The 18,576-nt window shown below is 38.8% G+C and overlaps 1 protein-coding gene across 2 annotated transcripts in view; it reads left to right on the top strand.

Annotated features, from left to right (window-relative positions):
* LOC128863273 (zwei Ig domain protein zig-8) overlaps positions 1-18,576 on the top strand; it is a 63,677-nt gene that overhangs the window by 14,787 nt on the left and 30,314 nt on the right. Inside the window, exon 1 of one of the 2 annotated variants that reach the window (XM_054102369.1) lies at positions 3,636-4,732. The exons of the other annotated variant lie outside the window; for it this stretch is intronic. Within the exon in view, the coding sequence (XP_053958344.1) occupies positions 4,483-4,732 (250 nt within the window). The 5' untranslated portion in view covers positions 3,636-4,482. Of the gene's footprint in view, positions 1-3,635; positions 4,733-18,576 lie in introns of those variants that run through there. 2 annotated transcript variants of the gene reach the window in all.

The raw sequence follows: 18,576 nt of genomic DNA, 5'->3' as shown, positions 1-18,576 counted from the left end.
TCGGGGGGCACGATAGGTCACTATATGTGAGGGTAAAAGAACAATGTACATGGCTTGGAAATTAACGTTTTAAGTTTTATTTATAGAGTATGAACACTGCACATGTTATAAAAGTTAGGAATTTTTCTTTAATTCATTTTTCTTCTCTTCTTTGGTCAATTTTTGTCGTTTTTGTATGAGCTTCTGCCTCTTTGCCGCCTCTCTTTCTTTTTTTCTTTCGGCGGCAAATTGTTTTTTTGCTTCCGCGTCCGATTTCTTCTGGGCTGCAGCTGCTTGCTCAGCGCGTAATGACTCTAGCATCACTGCATCTGTGAGAAGTGCAGCTTTACGTCGCTTCCGGCCTCGATTTGATGGTTTACGCAGTGGAGCTTTAGGAAACGGCCGAATGTCCTCAATTGGAATAAATAGGTCTAGATTCGATCGATCTGGCTCTTGATCGGCATTCGATAAAACAGGCTCTTCATGGGCATTCGATGGACCAGTCTCTTGATGAGCAATCGATGGACCCGCCTCTTGATCTGGTTCGTCCTCGTACGGACGATCAGTTACGAATGCTGGCGTGAAATCATCTTCCGAAAAAATGTCGCGATTAAATGGCCAAATGCCAGTTGATCTGAATCCAGCGATGATATTCATGCTGGAAGCACCTTTCAACAAGGGTTCAGCTACCAGTTCAGCTATTCGGTCGATGGTAATAGGAATGCCGGAATGATTTAACATCCACGCCTTGCAGGAATGGTCAAAATAAGTTTTGAGCGGCCCAAATACTCCTCTATCGAGAGGCTGCAAACGATGGCTGGTGTGCGGAGGTAGAGTTAATACTTCAATATTATTATTCTTACAAAAGTCTAATCCAGCAATTGTCATGTGAGATTCGTGGTTATCCATGATGAGCAAAGTTTTTTCAGTACTGGATCGGATCGCATAATTTTTGAAGTGCTTCAGCCATTCCAAAAACGTGTGGTTGGTCTGCCATCCCGAACCGTTTGCTACTCCTCTTGCATTCGCAGTGCCGTGCAGTAAAAATTTGTCCTGGAATTTTGCCCGTGGATAAATGAAGAAAGGCGGGATTCGATTACCTGCAGCTGACACCGCGAGTGTCATCGTCACATTCGTACCGCGTTCACCAAAACTTATTGCGCCGACACATCTGGTACCTTTAGACGCCACAACAAATTTGGTTTTGTGGACAGTGGACAGACCCGTCTCATCCATATTCCATACATCGGCAGCACTATACTGGTGTGATTCGCGCACCCTTTCGTAAATGTCAAAAAAAGCGTTTACGACTGGTTTATTGAAGGCTGCAGCACGACCAATTGAAGTTTGCACTGGGCGGCGCAAACTTAAATCAGAGTGGCGTTTCATAAATCCATGTAGCCAATCTCTGCTAGCTGTTGGTTCTAAGTCAGAATTATTCGCGAACCAGGAGTCAGGTACTTTTTTGATGGCTCCAATTTCTTTCAATTTGCATGCGAATTGAAAAGCAAGTGAGCGTATTTGTTGGTATGAAAGTCCGTAGAACATATTTGCTGCTTTAACCAAGTAATCGCGCAACATTTTTTCTTGTTTGTCATTAAATACCTATAGGTTAAGGAAACGACTAGTAAATAAATATAAAATAGCACCAGGAATTTAAATCGTTTGATTTTTTACTAAGGCGTAGTTTCTGACACGCTTCTATTGATGACGAGCACTTTCCCTTCACGCGAGCACGTAATGTTTCGAACGGAATTTTAAATTGTTTAGAGGCTGATCGAACACTAGCGCCATCTCGGACTGCCGCGATTGCGTTTTTTACGTCCTCTTCACTTCGTTTCGGCGTTTTTCGCACATAATTACGCACCATTTTGCTGCAAAAACAATTAAAATTTATTTTATTCAATTAAAAGTAGTGACCTATAATGCCCCCAGACGGCTGACCTATAGTGCCCCCAAGCACATGTTTTATGTTAGTGTCGATATTTTTTTTTAAAAACAAAAATATCGAAAAACTAACACATTATTCGTGTTCAGCATTATTTTCTACGTAAAATAAAACTCACCTGACAAATATTTACACACATTAAATGCACTGGACCGTAGAATAAAAAAAATGCTATGTCGGAGAAAAGCTCACAAAAAACTAAACGACGCCAGAACTAGGATAACTAATCAATGGTTACGGCCGAAATGACAGTCGCGAACGTTGTTCCCCACCACGTATTCAATTCACATAAAACGAGTGACCTCTGCAAAAACAGTGCGACGAAAACCCCACCTACCTATTGTGCCCCCATACCTATCTTACCCCATTCTACTCTACATATACCTATACACGGTGGGCCATGTAAAATTTGCTTTTTGAATCGGCTATAAAAAAAAAACTAATCAATATTTTTTTAACTTTTTTTATTTTGAAGATTGAACATTGTCATTTATGAGTGAAAAATAATATCGTTCAAATGACTGCCACGACTGGCTTTACAGTAGGCCATTCGATCAATCCAATTTTTAAGCACATTTTCGATTGTTTGGGCTCCAATTTCATGAATGGCAACTTCGATTTCGTGTTTTAAAGCATCAATCGTCTCTGGATGGTTCGCATAGCATTTGTCCTTAACGGCTCCCCACAAAAAATAGTCCAACGGGCTTAAATCACAGCTCCGAGGCGGCCAATTGATATCGGAAATTCGGCTGATTATTCGGTTTTCAAAAACGGTAGCCAAAAGTTCGAGTCTAGCTTTGGCAGTGTGACAAGTTGCACCGTCCTGTTGAAACCAAATGTCGTCTATGTCATCCTCTTCAATTTTTGGAAACAAAAACTCGTTGAGCATGTCAAGGTAACGCTCGCCATTTACTGTAATCGCGGAAGAAGAAGAAGACTCACCACTTTGGAAATAGGTTTTCAATATTTCCCATTTTGTTCAAGCGTATAGCGTCCCATTTCGTAAATGTCAAACCTTTAAGTAAATTATGAACACATTTCACATGTCATTTGTGTTACCATTCTCAAAAAAATAGGTGGTGCAAAAAGCAAACGCAATATGGCCCACCCTGTAGAACCCAAGTTTTACCTTTTTACTCCATTCTACTACATCAATATGTTCAGACATGTTTATTTTATATATACAGGTCGAGTAAGTCGAATTGTATTGAAGAAGCTGCTCCATGAAATGTGTTGCTTATAAGTGAAACGTATTTGTTCGCGCCTAACAGATAACTTTGTAATTAGCCCTTAAAAGTGGAGCTAAATGTTTGAGTTGGCTGAATTACTTGTCTATTGTCAATTTAAAAATTTTTCTATTTCTTTATTTAAACTATTAAATGAGCAAACCACAGTGCGTCTTACAAACACCTTTAAACGTGTATCATACATTTAGTCCTTCGAGCCGGATATGTTTATTTGCATATAGTCTACGATATTTTAATTGCATACAGTCTACTCCGCGTTATTTAAAATAACAATTTTACCGCACTCGCAAAATTTCGTCGCTTAAAGTCCGCAATTCCGCATTAAACGCTATAAAATGCTATTTAAAAGCAAGTAAAATCGATGAACTTTCAGTGGGCATAGAAGTTATTTCTACGAACATGGAATTGTTGGAAGAACAATGCCGTCGATTTCGCGCAGCTCAACAAGAAGTTGAATTGTCTTGTGGGGATGAGAACGTTGAGATACAAGAGTAATCACGCATTCAAAGTGAGGAATGGTACACTATCGCCAAGGCGAATTTCAAACGCCTTACTACACCGCCTAATGTGCCTTTTCTTCAAGCCACTGAAACTACGCGCGCTCGTGCCGCTTCCAAAGCTGCAGCTGCCATCATTTAGTGGCGATCACACCGAATGGATCACATTTCAGGACACATTTCTTTCGCTCGTCAATGTCAATGCAGGTCTGTCGGACGAACAGAAGCTACAATATCTTCGTAACTGTTTAAAAGCCGAGGCACTGGCATTTGTAAGCAGTTTATCAGTGAGTCATAGCAACTACAGTGAAGCCGGGGACTTGCGAACCACAAGGTATAAGGTTATGCGAGTGATAGTGGATAGCTATAGAGAAATCACCGAAGGACTCCGCCAAGGCCATCAAACACGTGCTTAACCAAACTTTGCAGCACATTGGAGCGCTACGGGCACTCGGTCGGCCAGTGAAGTTCTGAGATGATTGGCTTATCCACTTAATTGTTTCAAAATTAAGCTACGAAACTCGTAAGCAATGGGAATTATCGCTTGTGGCAGACAATCTGCCATCATTTACCGCACTTCGAGACCTAATTTCGGCAAATACAAGGCCAGCCGCAAAGAGCGTTCTCCACTCAACGTATAACCGAGCCGAAGCACATGGTTGTAAATCGGCTGGTGCTCCTAAAGCAATTGTGTGTACGTACTGGATCGTACGTTATTAAATTTACTCCTGCTTAAAGTTTGGCCAACTTGACTCAAAGGTTAAGCTTACCGCAATCAAGGTTCAAGGTGCTTGCTTGAACTGCTTGAGTAATGGGCACGTTATCGCTAACTGTCGCAGTCAATCATCGTGTCACATATGCCAGCGTCGTCATCACACACTTCTCCACACTAGTCTCAACAAATAACAGTGTGCTAACAATGACACCAATCAAACCGTCAACGTTACCTTGCACTATGCTGATACTGAATGCGTTACACTATTGGTTACGGCTGGGAGAAACGTACCAAGGGAGAAAGCAAGGTACGCTTGTCGGCACGGCCATTAGACTCAACCTTTTACGTAAGTACAATTATTTTACCAAAAATCACAAATGACCTTCCAACTACTGCTGTACCCGATTCATCATGGATGCCGACTCCGAACGGCAGACATTTTTTATGAGGAGCGTTTTCATGGCAGAAATACACTCAGAGGTTTACTATTGCCTGCTGAGGGGCGACCGCTATTAGAAAACACTTTTTCTTCATTTTGGTATTTCACTGAGATTTGAACCTACGTTCTCTCTGAATTCTGAATGGTATTCACGCACCAACCCATTCGGCTACGGCAGCCGCCTCTTCTCTGACAACCTCGAAATCATAATAGTCAACAGTGACGTGGGTGCCGATAGGCCAGCGCGCCGACACTTTGGTTGATGACAGGAGGTACTTCGTTTTGTCTTCGTTCACCACCAAACCCATTCGCTTTGCCTTTTTATCCAGTTTGGAAAAGGCAGAACTAACAGCGCGGTTGTTAAGGCCGATTATATTGGAATCATCGCCATACGCCAGCAATTGTACGCTCTTAAAAAATTGTGCCTGAGTCATTAAGTTCTGCGACTCGTACGATCCTTTTCAAAATCAGGTTAAAGAATTCACACGACAGCGAGTCACCCTGTATGAAACCTCGTTTGGTATCAAACAGCTCGGATGGGTCCTTCCCAATTCTGACGTCGCTGCTGGTATTGAGCAACGTCATCTTGCATAGGCGGATTCGTTTTGCGGGGATACCAAATTCAGACATCGTGACAGGTAACTTCTTGTCGTACTGTCGAATGCCGCTTTGAAATCGACGAAAAGATGGTGTGTGTCAATTCTCCTGTCATGGATCTTTTCCAAGATTTGGCGTATTGTGAATATTTGGTTGATGGTAGACTTTCCAGGTCTAAAGCCACACTGATAAGGTCGAATCAGTTGGTTGGCGGTGGGCTTCAGTCTTTCACACAGTACGCTCGCTAGAGCCTTACAGGCGATATTTAGAAGACTAATCCCACGGTAATTGGCACAGATTGCAGGATCACCCTTCTTATGGATTGGGCAGAGCACACTTAAGTTCCAATCGGCAGGCATGCTTTCATCCGACCATATTTTGCATAGAAGCTGTTGCATGCACCTTACCAGCTTCTCGCCGCCATGTTTGAATAGCTCAGGTGGCAGTCCGTCGGCTCCCGCGGCTTTGTTGTTCTTTAGCCGCGCTATCGCTATTCTCACCTCGTCATGGTCGGGTAGCGGAACGACAATTCTATCGTCAACGATTGGGGTATTGGGATCTTCACATTCTCTCTGACATGCGCAGTTGTCACTATATACAAGGTTCAAGAAGTGTTCCCTCCATAATTTAAGTATGCTCTGGATGTAAGTCATCAGATCGCCGTCTTTATTCCTACAGGAAAACGCACCGGTCTTAAAACCTTCTGTAAGCCGCCGAATTTTCTGATTGAATTTTCGGGCGTTGTTCCTATTGGCCAGCATCTCAGACTCCTCGCTTTCACGTATTTCAGCCTCTCGTTTTTTTCTTTTTGATAATACGTCTCTCTTCCTTTTTTAGTTACCGGCAGCGATCCCACCTCGTTCGCGTGGCGCCCGATCGCAACGTGGCTCTATAGGCAGCATCTTCTTTTTCTGCGCCAGCATGACAGTACTCGTCATACCAACTGTTTTTTCTGGCTCGCCGGAATCCGATTTCTTCTTCGGCGGCGATACGTAGAGAATAAGAAAATGTCGCTCCATTGCTCGTGCATACCGGATTGTTGGGCAGTACTTTAACAGAGCAGGAGTGAGCGTCGATGTACGGTTTTTGCTGCACAGGGTCGTGTGCGTAGTTTAGCTGTAGCGAGGTAATGGGCCGAGTGGATGTTGGGTCCTCGGATCGTACGTACATCTAAAACACTTGAAGCGTGTCTTTCATCTATCACAACATGACCGATCTGATTTCGCGTTTGTCGATCAGGGGACAGCCATTGAGCTTGGTGTATCTTCTTATGCTGGAATCTGGTGCTGCAGACTACCAAAACTAAGCCCGCATATTCTGTGCAGTGAATTTATTGTTCTTCACATATTTTTTGTCTCTATTTAACGAGCACTTAATTGTGTTTTCTGTTTTGTGATATTTGTAAAAATTCTCCACTTATTAGTCATTTTTTTGTGCATTGTGAATTTAACAACATATTTAAGTGTGCAACACTTAAAAAACTCAAAAATGCATCCGTAAATATGATATCATAATTCCTTTTTAATTTTAATTATTTAAACGTTGAGCGTGGCGACGATATTTCTGACCTTTTCACTCGGTCGGTAGAAAGCGGTCGCTCTCTGAGTATGCGAAAATGTAATATTATCAGCGATCAATTCCCTGTGTCTCTTTCAAGAAGGAACCGGATAAAAAATATCAGTTTCGGTATTTCGGAGACAATTGGTAAATGGACGGTCGCTGTGAGTAGATGAACAAATTCCACTTCGGGAAAGAAAAATTGCACATAAATTACTGAAAAGCAAGGATACGAGCATAAAGTTTGAAATTACTGTTCTCTTTGCTATGATGAAAATTCTAGATCATTTGGGTCTAAGAAAGCCAAAAATTTAACAAAAGACGTTGTTACATTTTGTTACATGTGCAGATCCCAGCCACACTTTTGTTTAGCAAGCTCATAAAAAGTACAATTGACCACATTCATTCAGGTTATATCAATTTTTAACTTTAATATAGTAAGCCCTACGAAGTGTAACGATGTCCCCAATGGTCTGAGCCAGCACGGGGAAAGATCAGCGCCGGTCTCCAGGGACCGGAGTCGTGCCCAACGTGTTAAGTTAAATTAAAATGAGAGAAGCAATCCAAAGACATTTAAGAAGTTCTATATTTAAATAAGCTCATCTCATATAATGCAGCTTAATCAGATACCTAATCCCAGAGAGAATCGCAGTGCCAAAATGAGTTACAAGCAATTATTTTGAAGAGACTAAAAAAAAACATCCAAAACAAAATCAGTGCTGATACTTAAAAATAAGTAATATTGGGTGTGTTTAGAGAAATTCTTACGAATTTTAATGAAATTAATTAATAGTTGGCTTATAGCTGACTGGAATGTAATTAGTTTATATCTAACTATAAATTATATATCTTTAAGTTAGTTGTAAATTCAGAAAAGTCGAATAATTACTACTGCCTGGGACATCGCAATGTTGAAATAGTCAGTTGGCTTCATTAAAAATAATCCAATTAACAACTATTTCTACCTCAAGGCTTACGTTGGGGTGGCATTTATGTTACGCTGGTTCGTCACTAGACGAAACAAAGGTAGTTCAGGGCTCTGATGAATATTTAACTCTCGATATTTTCTATATTTTAAAGAGTAGTTGTAGGAGAAAAGAGTACAAGCAGGAGAAAATATATTTTTAAATTAATCTACTAATTTCTTAATCTTTTCCTCAAATTGTGCCAATACTTAAAAAACTGAAAAGTTAATCCCAGTCAGACAGTTATTAATTGTTGATCTTAGTGAATATGTTTGCCTGCCTCTGCCTTTGCTAAATGAAGGAATTTTACGAGTATATAAAATTTTATAAAAAGAGAAATAACTTCAATCTATGAAAAAATACAAGGTTAATTAATGTACTTACACGTAGTAAAATCGCAAGCTCTTAAATGGCTTTCAACACAATCACTTAAGTGAGTATCATTACGGAGCAGGTTTGAAAGAGGCGGACAATAACTGCGGCCAAGGTTTCTCATTTACGCAACAGGACTAGCGGTAAGCGTTCGTAATGAACTACGAGTATATGTATGTATATATTGTATTTTTTTACTTAAGTAAACTGCTCCTGCCTTAATTGCCTCAAATAGTTGGTTGGATTTTAGGTGATGTAACGCGTATTGTGGACCACCAACAGCGAAAATTAAAAAGGAAAAATTAAAGAATTGCACTGCATTAAACCTGTCAACAACTCTTCTACGCCGTCAGCAATAACTGCAACAACATCAACAACACTTGCACAGCTGCAAAAACAATAGCAACATTCGTGGCAAAAAAGGCTCCCCTTCAAGCCGCAGGATGAACAACTACTAACACCATTGTCACTTGACTGCCAGAGTTACGTGCTTTCATTAGTGTCGGCAAAAAGTTGCAATTGTTGTTGCGCAACATAATTACGAGGCGGCTGTAACATTAAAAATAACAACCTCATTTAAAGGAACTAAGCCTAAGAATTTTACATAATTTTCGCCCCCCTCTTTTGCTGTCTCGAAAATATATTTCTCTCAGCCACTTTTAAGATATTACTGTTGAGGCGTGAGAGAAGGTCAGTTTTGGTAAGCACAATGTGGTGCCCTGATTATAGATAACAAAAAGCGAACCGCAATTACAAAGGATAACATCGGTTAAAAAAACAATGAGGAAACAAAAAGTACCGGAATGCAAGAAGCCATTATTAAGTACTCATTAAATAGCAGTGAGAAGCGAGAGTTAAGCAATATACTTAGACATTTAGTGGAGGCATTATTGGGTATAGAAATTGTTGAAAGTAGCAAAGCATAAAATGGGTGCAGGTACATACACTCACTTATGTAGCTATGCAAGTAGAAACAGGCTACATGTTCGTGTATTTAAAGTGAGTTGTAGTGTATCGACGTTTGGAGGCTCAGCTTCTCCTTTTAGTACATCAAGCACTGGTGTGATCTTCGTTACAAACAAAAAGTACGTGCAAAGGCGCGGGTGAATATCCGATCTACTAAAAGCATACCCGATATAGAAAACTATTCGCGGTTGATACCAAATATGAAGTGCTTCATTCCGTGGTTGTTAAAAATAACAAGAAGAGAGATTGAGAAATATAAACTATGTACCACGGTGCAATTGCCCTGAGCTCCAAGTCCTTTTTAGAAAAATGGTTTTTAAGTACGTAAGAATACATGATTGGTCAGTGATAAAAGTGTTGACGTAAGCGACGGCGAGTAGTGGAAATAAAGCTCAGTAACCACACTCAGAGGTAACTTAATTACAGCAGACAATCGCACAATACTATCGATCGCGAGACTCTTCGAGAGAAAGCTTGATAGCCAATGAAAGTCAAAAGAAGAAAAGAGATGTGCCACTTAATGAAAGTGACTCCTATTTATAAAATACACTCCTGCCAATGACAAAGCGTTCTCTCCCTAAGTGCAAACAAGTCCACCCGACCAACAAATGCGAAGTAATGTCTTGCTAAATACATACTAAAGGATCAAAGACGATGGAAGATAAAGCCTTCCCGCCCGGATGCAATCGCTATCAAACTAATTAAGCCAGTTGATTCAAGCACTTAATTTTTCGATCCGCTGTGGGAGAAAGGTTAACCGGTAAAGATGAAGTTAGGACCCTGGATATAATAGAAATTCAAAGCAATAATAAGTCACATCCCGCGAGGTGTAGTGCACAGTTCTAAATGATCGATTGTTGCAAATAACTTACGGAGACACTCAAACCAGGTGGGTATAGCATAAGTACTAGGCCATCTAATAAGTTTTGCATTTTGATAAGAGAGAGCGTTGCTACTAGCCTATATATTTTTTTTGTTATGTCATTTCAACCTGTCAATTAATTTTTGTTTACAAGCAATTTAGTATCGACGTGTCACAGTATTTTCTCCAATGGAAAAAATCGTGCAGGGATTGAATTTTTATTTTTGGAAGGTTTAAAATCAAAGGAAATCTATGAAGGAATGTTGAACGTGTATAAGGACCTTTCGCCATCAATTAGTACAATAGAAAGATGAGTTGCTGAATTTAAACGTGAAACTTTTGGCTGACGCCAATTAACAGTGAAAGGCGAACGCTATAGGGCCATGATAAACGGCTTTTTAATGCCGGAAATTGAAACCGGTGATTTCCAAAGCATTTGGTTCAAACAAGACAAAAATAAATTTACTGCGTCGTCGTTTCGGTGAGCAATTTATCTCTCCTCTCGGATCAGTGGATTGGCAACCAAGATCGTCGGATATCACACTGTTTTTGTTTTGTTATGCGAACTTTGGAGGTTACAACCATAGTTCCACGATTCTTAAGATTCTAGCATAGGCTAGCAGCTGTCATGTTCGCGCCGATATTTGAGCGCCACATGCTTCGTTCCCCATCAAATCTAGCGCACTCCAACAGGGCATGCTCAGGTTTTCATGTTTTTCTTGGTAGGATAGGCAGAATGAGGGGTCTGTGTGATTGTATTTGTACAAATACTGCCTGAAACAGCCATGCCCAGTTAAAAACTGTGTCAGTATCCCATCTATCGTTCCATTTGGTCTGCCAGTTTTGCAGAGCGGTATAATCGATCCTCTGTAGGGCGTGCCTCAGTGAGGCTTTGTCACAAGATACCCACGAGTTTTTTGCATGCTGGTATTTTTGTTTCATGCATTTAACTTTTATATCGAGGGGGATTCTGCCTGCTATTACCGCTTGTGCTTCGTCAGATATGGTCCTATAGCCTCCAATAATTCTGAGATTGCATAATCTGTACACCCGTTTAGCCAGTCTCAAATAGCTGGGATATTTTACTACGTCACCCACACTTCCACAGCGTAAAACAGGATCGAGTTGCAGGCGCTTGCTAACACTGCTCTCATTTGTTGCCTTGGTCCACCCACATTGGGCATCAATCGCGATAAGGCCGCGCAGGATTTTGCAGCTTTGGGGCTTGCGTATTCCAGATACTTTTTAAAATTAAGGCTTCTGCCTATCATTACCTCTAAATATTTATATTCATGTTATATTGTGACCACCAACCTTTATTTGAATGTTTTCAACTTTTCGCCTAGAACTTATGAGAACTTCTATTATTGCATCTACTGCTCTGCGATGCTTTCTGAAACCGTACTCGTATTGGCGAGCTGACAGACCTGAATGTCCTTCTGAGTACTGCTCTAGTCGGTTACAGATTATTGCTTCTAGCACTTTGCCAGCGGTGTCCAGCATACAGGCTTCGGCAGTAGGACTAGTCGCTGTTGTTTCCATTTCACAGGAAAGACTCCGCTTTTATTGCATGTTGTGTACATGATTCGAAAAACTTCTTTTTCTTCAAACCTTTGTACTTTTATTTGTGTGGGTATGTAAACTCTACATGTTTTGTGGATAAACCAGTTTCGATTGAAACATTGGAAGCCAACATTACTAAAGTTATTCACGAGATACCGACCGAAGTGCTCCAGCGAGTCATTCAAAATTGGTGTTCTACACAAAAATAATAAAGATTGCCCAATAAATTTGAATTTTCGTTATTTTATTTCAATTGAAATTCGATACCTCTAAATTGATCACCCTTTATCCAAGTCCAAACACAACTGAGAACATGATAAAAGAAAAATTTTGGAAAATAAGCGGTGCCAGCCCCTTTCTTGGGTGAATGCGTGTGTATTGAGGAAGACTTAAACTTTGTACACGCATTGCTTCGCACCTCAGTTGGATTCGACGTAAATATTGTTGAGCTCCGATAAAAGTCACTGCCACTTTGTATGTCCATCTGATATTATAAACTATAACTCGCGCTAACTATCAGCTTGTTTGATTCGAAAACTAATACCCGGTTGAAATTACATTTCACCAAAATGAGCGCCTCTCCAGTTTTTGCTTGTACTTGGGCCTGTGTTTTAGGTATTGTAATTGTAGCTACTTCTTTCCATGTTTTAGGTACTTTCTCCGTTGCCACACTTCCTTCAACAGTGGATGAAGATTGAGGCTAACTGCTTTGAATGGTACTTTATGAGGTCAGCAGATATGTTGTCGGTCCTAACAGCTTTATAATTTTAGTTTTCTTATTGCAACTTTGCTAGCGGAGGGTGATCAGTTCAGATATTTCTAATTGGATGAGGTCTCTTGGCTACATTTTGCCATACAGTCGTATAACTGTCTCCCCAAACTTCGAAAAACCCTTTCCATCTGAGCAAATAATGTTCATCTAATGTAAGTTGAGTTGAGCATCCTTCAGAGGTGGAATGTTCGGCTAGGTCTTTGCAAGGCTTTTGATAACGCTATATATGCCTATAAGGTCATTTCGGTGTGCTGCATTTCGGTGCCTTCTGCGATACTATTCACCTGGTGGACTTTGTCTTTCTTCACCTAGAGATGCATCACTCTGTTAAACAGCATTCAGAAAGTTCTATTTTTTATGATTCTGAAGCGTTTTCTTCCAATATTAAAAACCTTGCAAAGGAGAGAGCAAAATGGGGTCAGGCCACAAAGATCCAGCGTGGACCATGTCACTACCCTCAGAATGATCATTGAACGGTCTGAATTATAAATGACACTCTCCTTTGTTCCTTCTTTTTGTGGCGCATGTAATATCATAAATAGATGTGCCATTTGGGAAGCACAACAAAATAGTGGTGTTCCAGGTAACATAACGACTCAGCAACATTTCAAAAATGGCTTTTGAATGGAATTCACATCGGAAAAGAGCTCGTGATTGCCCAAAGATGACATGGGTGAGGACTGTATGTACTGAAATCGAGCATTTCGCTTCCTGGAGTAAACAAAATATATGCGTATTTAAAGCCATTGGAAGAGACTAGAATTCACCGTATGTTTCAATTAAGAGCGACGCATCTACTAAATTTATGCATGCATTTTTGAGTTCTTATTGTTTGTATACTTTTAAGATGCTTCAAGAAATGAATATATATATAAATAATAATTAAATAGTTGGCGCGTATACTTCTCTTAACTGCTTGGCCGAATTCCTCCTCCTATTTGTGGCGTGCGTCTTGATGTTGTTGCACAAGGGAGGGACCTACAGTTTTAAGCCGACTCCGAACGGCAAATGGTTTTTATGAGGAGCTTTTTCATGGCGGAAATATACTCGGAGTTTTGCCATTGCTGGTCGAGTGGCGCCTTGTTATTTAAAAAGTTTTTTGATCGAATTTAAATTTTTCTTCTATTTTTATTTATTAATGATATGGAAAGCGTTTTCTCTTTATAATATCGAGTTAGCTTTTGCGTCGTCCAAAACGGAAAGTTGCATTTGAAAATTCAGTGTAGTTATCATGGACCCTTAAATTAGAAGGCAACATTGATAATGGCGTTAGAGAAAGTACACTTATAAAATAGCTTAATATAAGTGACCAATTTTGTAGAATAATCGGTTAGTTTATAATCATATTGGCAGATTGCTGCTATTCAAGCCTCAGAAACCTTTAAGCAAATATCAGCATCACTGAAGTTCGGCCAGACTTATGCGTGTGCTAGGGGTCAAAAAGAAATAGATTTTTTATTGAATGTAACAAGCACTTTAAATTAACAGAAAAGTACAATCTAAAGAATAAAATGTTTACATAGTTATACTCATACATACATATGTATATACATATATATGTATATACATTTATACTGATGTATGTATGATAGGTTGTGATACCCCATCTTTTCACAAATATGTAAATATGTACATATATAAATAAAAATTGAATAAAAAACTCCATACCTCTATCACTTTTTCGAAAGTTTTTATCGTCTTGGAAGAAATTGACATGGCCATATAAATTCTACATGTACTCATATGCAGGTGTATGTCAATAATGTAGCATCCTGCATTTAGGTAAAAAACACATGCTTACAAGCAAAACATACAAGAAAACTTTTACTAAATGTAAGCAACATCCAGTTGACCATGTGTTGCCATCGTCAGTGCCATTTCCAGTTTATTGCGTCCATTTCATTTTGTCTGTATGTATATTCACATATTGATTTAAATTGGTTGCATTATGTTGCAAGTTCTTCCTCAAATTTCATTCGCCTACAAAATGAACTCGATAAAGAAAAACTCAACAAATTTTATTGCTATTTTATATTCCATTATGGCAGCAGCAGTTGGCAAGCAATGTACGTCAGTTATTATTTACTTACCCTCGCCCGTACTCCTTCCGATAAACTAAATACTGATAAACGAATCAGCGGGGCAAATTTTGCCTCGAAGACAAAAATTACGGACTGATATTTTATTATCCAAGAGTTTTTCGAATTGTGTGAAAACAATCGGTAGATCTCATTTAGAGGAAGTTTGATTAGGTATACCATAAATGCATAGCGAAGGACTTACACTTGGGTACTATACTACATACTTAATTTTGGGTAAGTACTCATTTGAATGACGAATACTTGTTCATGCGAAGCGTAACCGAAATGCGGACATTTTCGGATTTAATTCTGTCAATATTTTATTTCAGTGTATTGATTATTTCTGCTGCGATACGGCAGTTCCCCCTTTCACCAAAAATCAAAGAGCGAATACTCTTTTAATAGTCTTTCTGAAGTACACTTTTGACTGTTGCAATCAAAATTCTTAACAAGAATCTTAATGCAATGCGTGGCTTCACTATTCTGCACTTCACTTCGTTACCGATACGCACTCTTTTTTCAATCACCAAACCTGCTATGCTCCAACGCGTGTTTTGGAATAATAATAATATTGTAATTATCAGCCACCGTTCTCTTTTCATAGCTTCGTATGCTTTTACTTTCCATAATTTCACAAGTATTTTTCAAACAAGTGGTATTCCACATATACATTACATAACGACGTTAACAGAAATGGGACCATAAGCTTAAAACACCCCTCATGCAGGGCTTTCTGTGTTTTTTTTCCAAAGAAAAGCAGGTCATGCAGTTATTTCTCCTTTAAATAAACCATTATCATCTGGAATTTTAATGGATTACTCGAAACTGACAAGTATATCCCAATTTTTAAAAGCGGTACTAAGAATAAAGAAAGAATTATCAACCAATTTCTAACCTCTTGACAGTTTCTAAACATTTTAAAATCATTGTCAAAGAAACTATGTACTTTGTCACTAAAAACCTAATTTCGCGTAATCAGCTGGACCCAACGCTAGACCGTCCACAGTATCCAATCTCGCCGATTTAGTGATAAATATATCACAGCATTCGCTGCACGGCAAGTCGGCTGCACTTAAGTTCATGGATTTTTTCAAAGTCTCTCATAACATTTTATTATAAATTAGCTTCGCTTGGATTTCACTATATTTTCCTGCAGTGGGTGAAGTCGTAGACTTAGCGTGGCTACAATTGACGATATATCCTATGAAACATTCGTGGCCTATTCAGGTGTGCCTTAAGGAGAGCTATTACTTCTCAAACGCTAATTTCCTGCGATATGCTAACCGCTTAAGAGGCTTCCAGCAGATGTAGATTTAAATATCTTTAAATATCAAAAAATGCAGTCATGTCACATTTCCCGAAAATCCCTACCTGCCTGACCACCCCGAACGTCAGAATTTATTTGTTTAATTTTTTTATTATTGATTCTTATTCATTTTTTAGAAGCGTTGTACAATTGCACATAGTACAAAATAATCGCTACTCGCTCTCCACAAAATCTGCTACCGTTGGGTGTTTTAATCGTCTTCGAGAAGAATTCAGCTGAAATAAACTGCATCGTTGACATGAGTTTTCATTCACTGTCTGTCTATGGAAAATTGCTCCGTTATTTCAGTCATGGTCTCTTTTTTATTTTTGTGTGGAGGAGAGGAAGCCGTGGTGTGGGACCTGCGTGCAGTACGGGTCGTTTTCAAGATGGAACCTGTGTAGGTATGCTTTGAAGCAACCTTGTTCCGTAAGTAACTGTGAGATACAAAAATCAATCTTTCAATCTGTTTAAATAGAACAGACAAGTTTTTTAGGATTCATTAGAAGTAAGCAAGATTCATATGATGGGGCAGGATCAGAGGAGTTCAGGGAAGAGAGAGAGTACTTACCAACTTTTTGTACTCATTTAGTCCTATCACTAGAAAATTGGTGGTAAGGTCTCCAAATAACAATGGCAAATGCAGTTCGAACAAAAGCTGTAAGTAGCAACTTCAAAGTATAAGTGTCTGAAAAACTCGAGCTATTGGTACTTAAAAAATCAAGAGCACGCTTTGGCACGCTTTAGATACGTACAACATGCATCAAAACCCATCCCAAGATTTTTGATTTCCTCAACTGATAAATATCCGCTTGAAGTTTATGCAAATCCACCAATTTTGAAAAAATATAATTTATTTTTAAATGGCAAAGTTGGCAAAAGAAAAACAGTTACTTGTATCATTGTTAGCACTAGCGTCTTAGGCCTTGAGTGGGACTATTATGCAGCAAAAAGCAGAACGAAATATATCTTGAAGTTACAACAAAAAACCGGTTCTTTTCTTCTAACACAGACTGTATATACACACCTACATATATTACATATTTACAAAAGCACGGATCCGAATTGTGATAGTCATAGTACTGCATAACAAAATTTTCTGAAACAGTAATTTATATAGATTTCAAAATCTAATATTTTCGTTGCATGTGGATATCTGAAAGTAAAAAATATTCAAATACTCAGGAGCAGTTTCAAATGTATCAATTTTTTATGATTTTATGCGACACCACAATTTAAAGACTCTGTTTAAACTCTTGTAAACTCTTTTTGGATTAGAAATGAAAAAAAAACTTGAAAAGAAAATTCTTTCAATGTGGCATTGAAATGAAAAATAAAAACTTTCCACAGGCAAAAGTTTAGCTAACTCATAGAAATATCTTTCAACTCTAAAGTGCCTAGATTGTGGTGCAAAGATAACCAAACAGCTTCATCTAAACTGCACAAAATATCACGAATAATTTTAAATTTAAAAACCTTCGAATAAAGGTTTTTCTCTCTTTCTCAAATACTAGGAAAAATCTATAAAGCGTAAAAGCAGAGAAGAGTCGACAAAGCTGACGGCGACTTCATTATCGTTTGACTGACCACTAACGCTTACTCGCTATTCAATGCCTATACCCAGTTCAATCTTTCGAACCCCAACATACACATATTCGTATGTGGAACATCGACTAAATCCAACGCAATGAAAACAGCAATCGTGCAAACAGTTTTTATCAGAAAAAAATGGAACTGTGGTGTCTTTGTTCGCCGCACACATTTACTCTTTTCGACGTCTTTTCAGATAGCTAAATATTAGGTGAATTAAAAAGTTCTTCTTGTTTTTCACTAGGTGTCTTTAATGAGCCATATCATTACGCTCTACAAATTAAAAAAATACAAACTTCGTCACATTATTCTGTACGCCGCGATTAAGGTTAAAAAGTCCGAGCTGGTGGCCAAAAACAAGTATGCTGTTTATGGGCCTAATGCATTATCAAGTATCAGCAAAGCGGTGATTCCAACGATTTCGTGCAGATACTCCAATCATTGAAAATATTGGCAAAATCGTGGAAATTTTCGAGTCGTACTGGGGTATATACGCATTTTACCATTGCCTAGGAATTGAAGAATGGTCAGAAGCTATTTGCATAATGACAATTATACAATAACTATGTGAATTTCAGCGAAGAAATGAAGCGATAAAGGTTGAGAACTTTTTATTTGACCTAATATTACAGGTATACTGAATATGTTTCCAGCACTCTAGCATCTGCTGTACATAAATACATATATAAGTACGCGCGTTTGTATTTTTTATTAGTATAAATGTAGGCGTATTTGCAGCATTCTTTATGTCATTTTGTTTTCTTCTTTTTTCACTTGTTTTTGCTGCCATGATTCTGTTTCGGCAGTGATACAACCATTTACAATTAATGTGAAGCCACGTAGACCGAGAATGGCACACTGTATTATGTTTAAGTATTCACTTCATAGAGTCATAGATGGTCATCAAAGTTGCATATATGTGTGTACGTACATACTTATGCGTGTGTGTATGAAAATGTTTCTATTGACACATTTTCACCTAAATCGATTTAGTTATTGTGTACAAGTATACACATACACAAATAATTAAACAACAGTTCGTTTGTTTCAGTTGTGCATTAAGCCATCTCGCATGGTTTCAAAGTATCTGATCGCCAAACCGTTAATTCCTTCATTTCCG

Source organism: Anastrepha ludens, chromosome 5 (genome assembly GCF_028408465.1).
Source record: "Anastrepha ludens isolate Willacy chromosome 5, idAnaLude1.1, whole genome shotgun sequence".
Taxonomy (NCBI): domain Eukaryota; kingdom Metazoa; phylum Arthropoda; class Insecta; order Diptera; family Tephritidae; genus Anastrepha; species Anastrepha ludens.
This window is presented reverse-complemented; position numbering and strand designations above follow the sequence as displayed.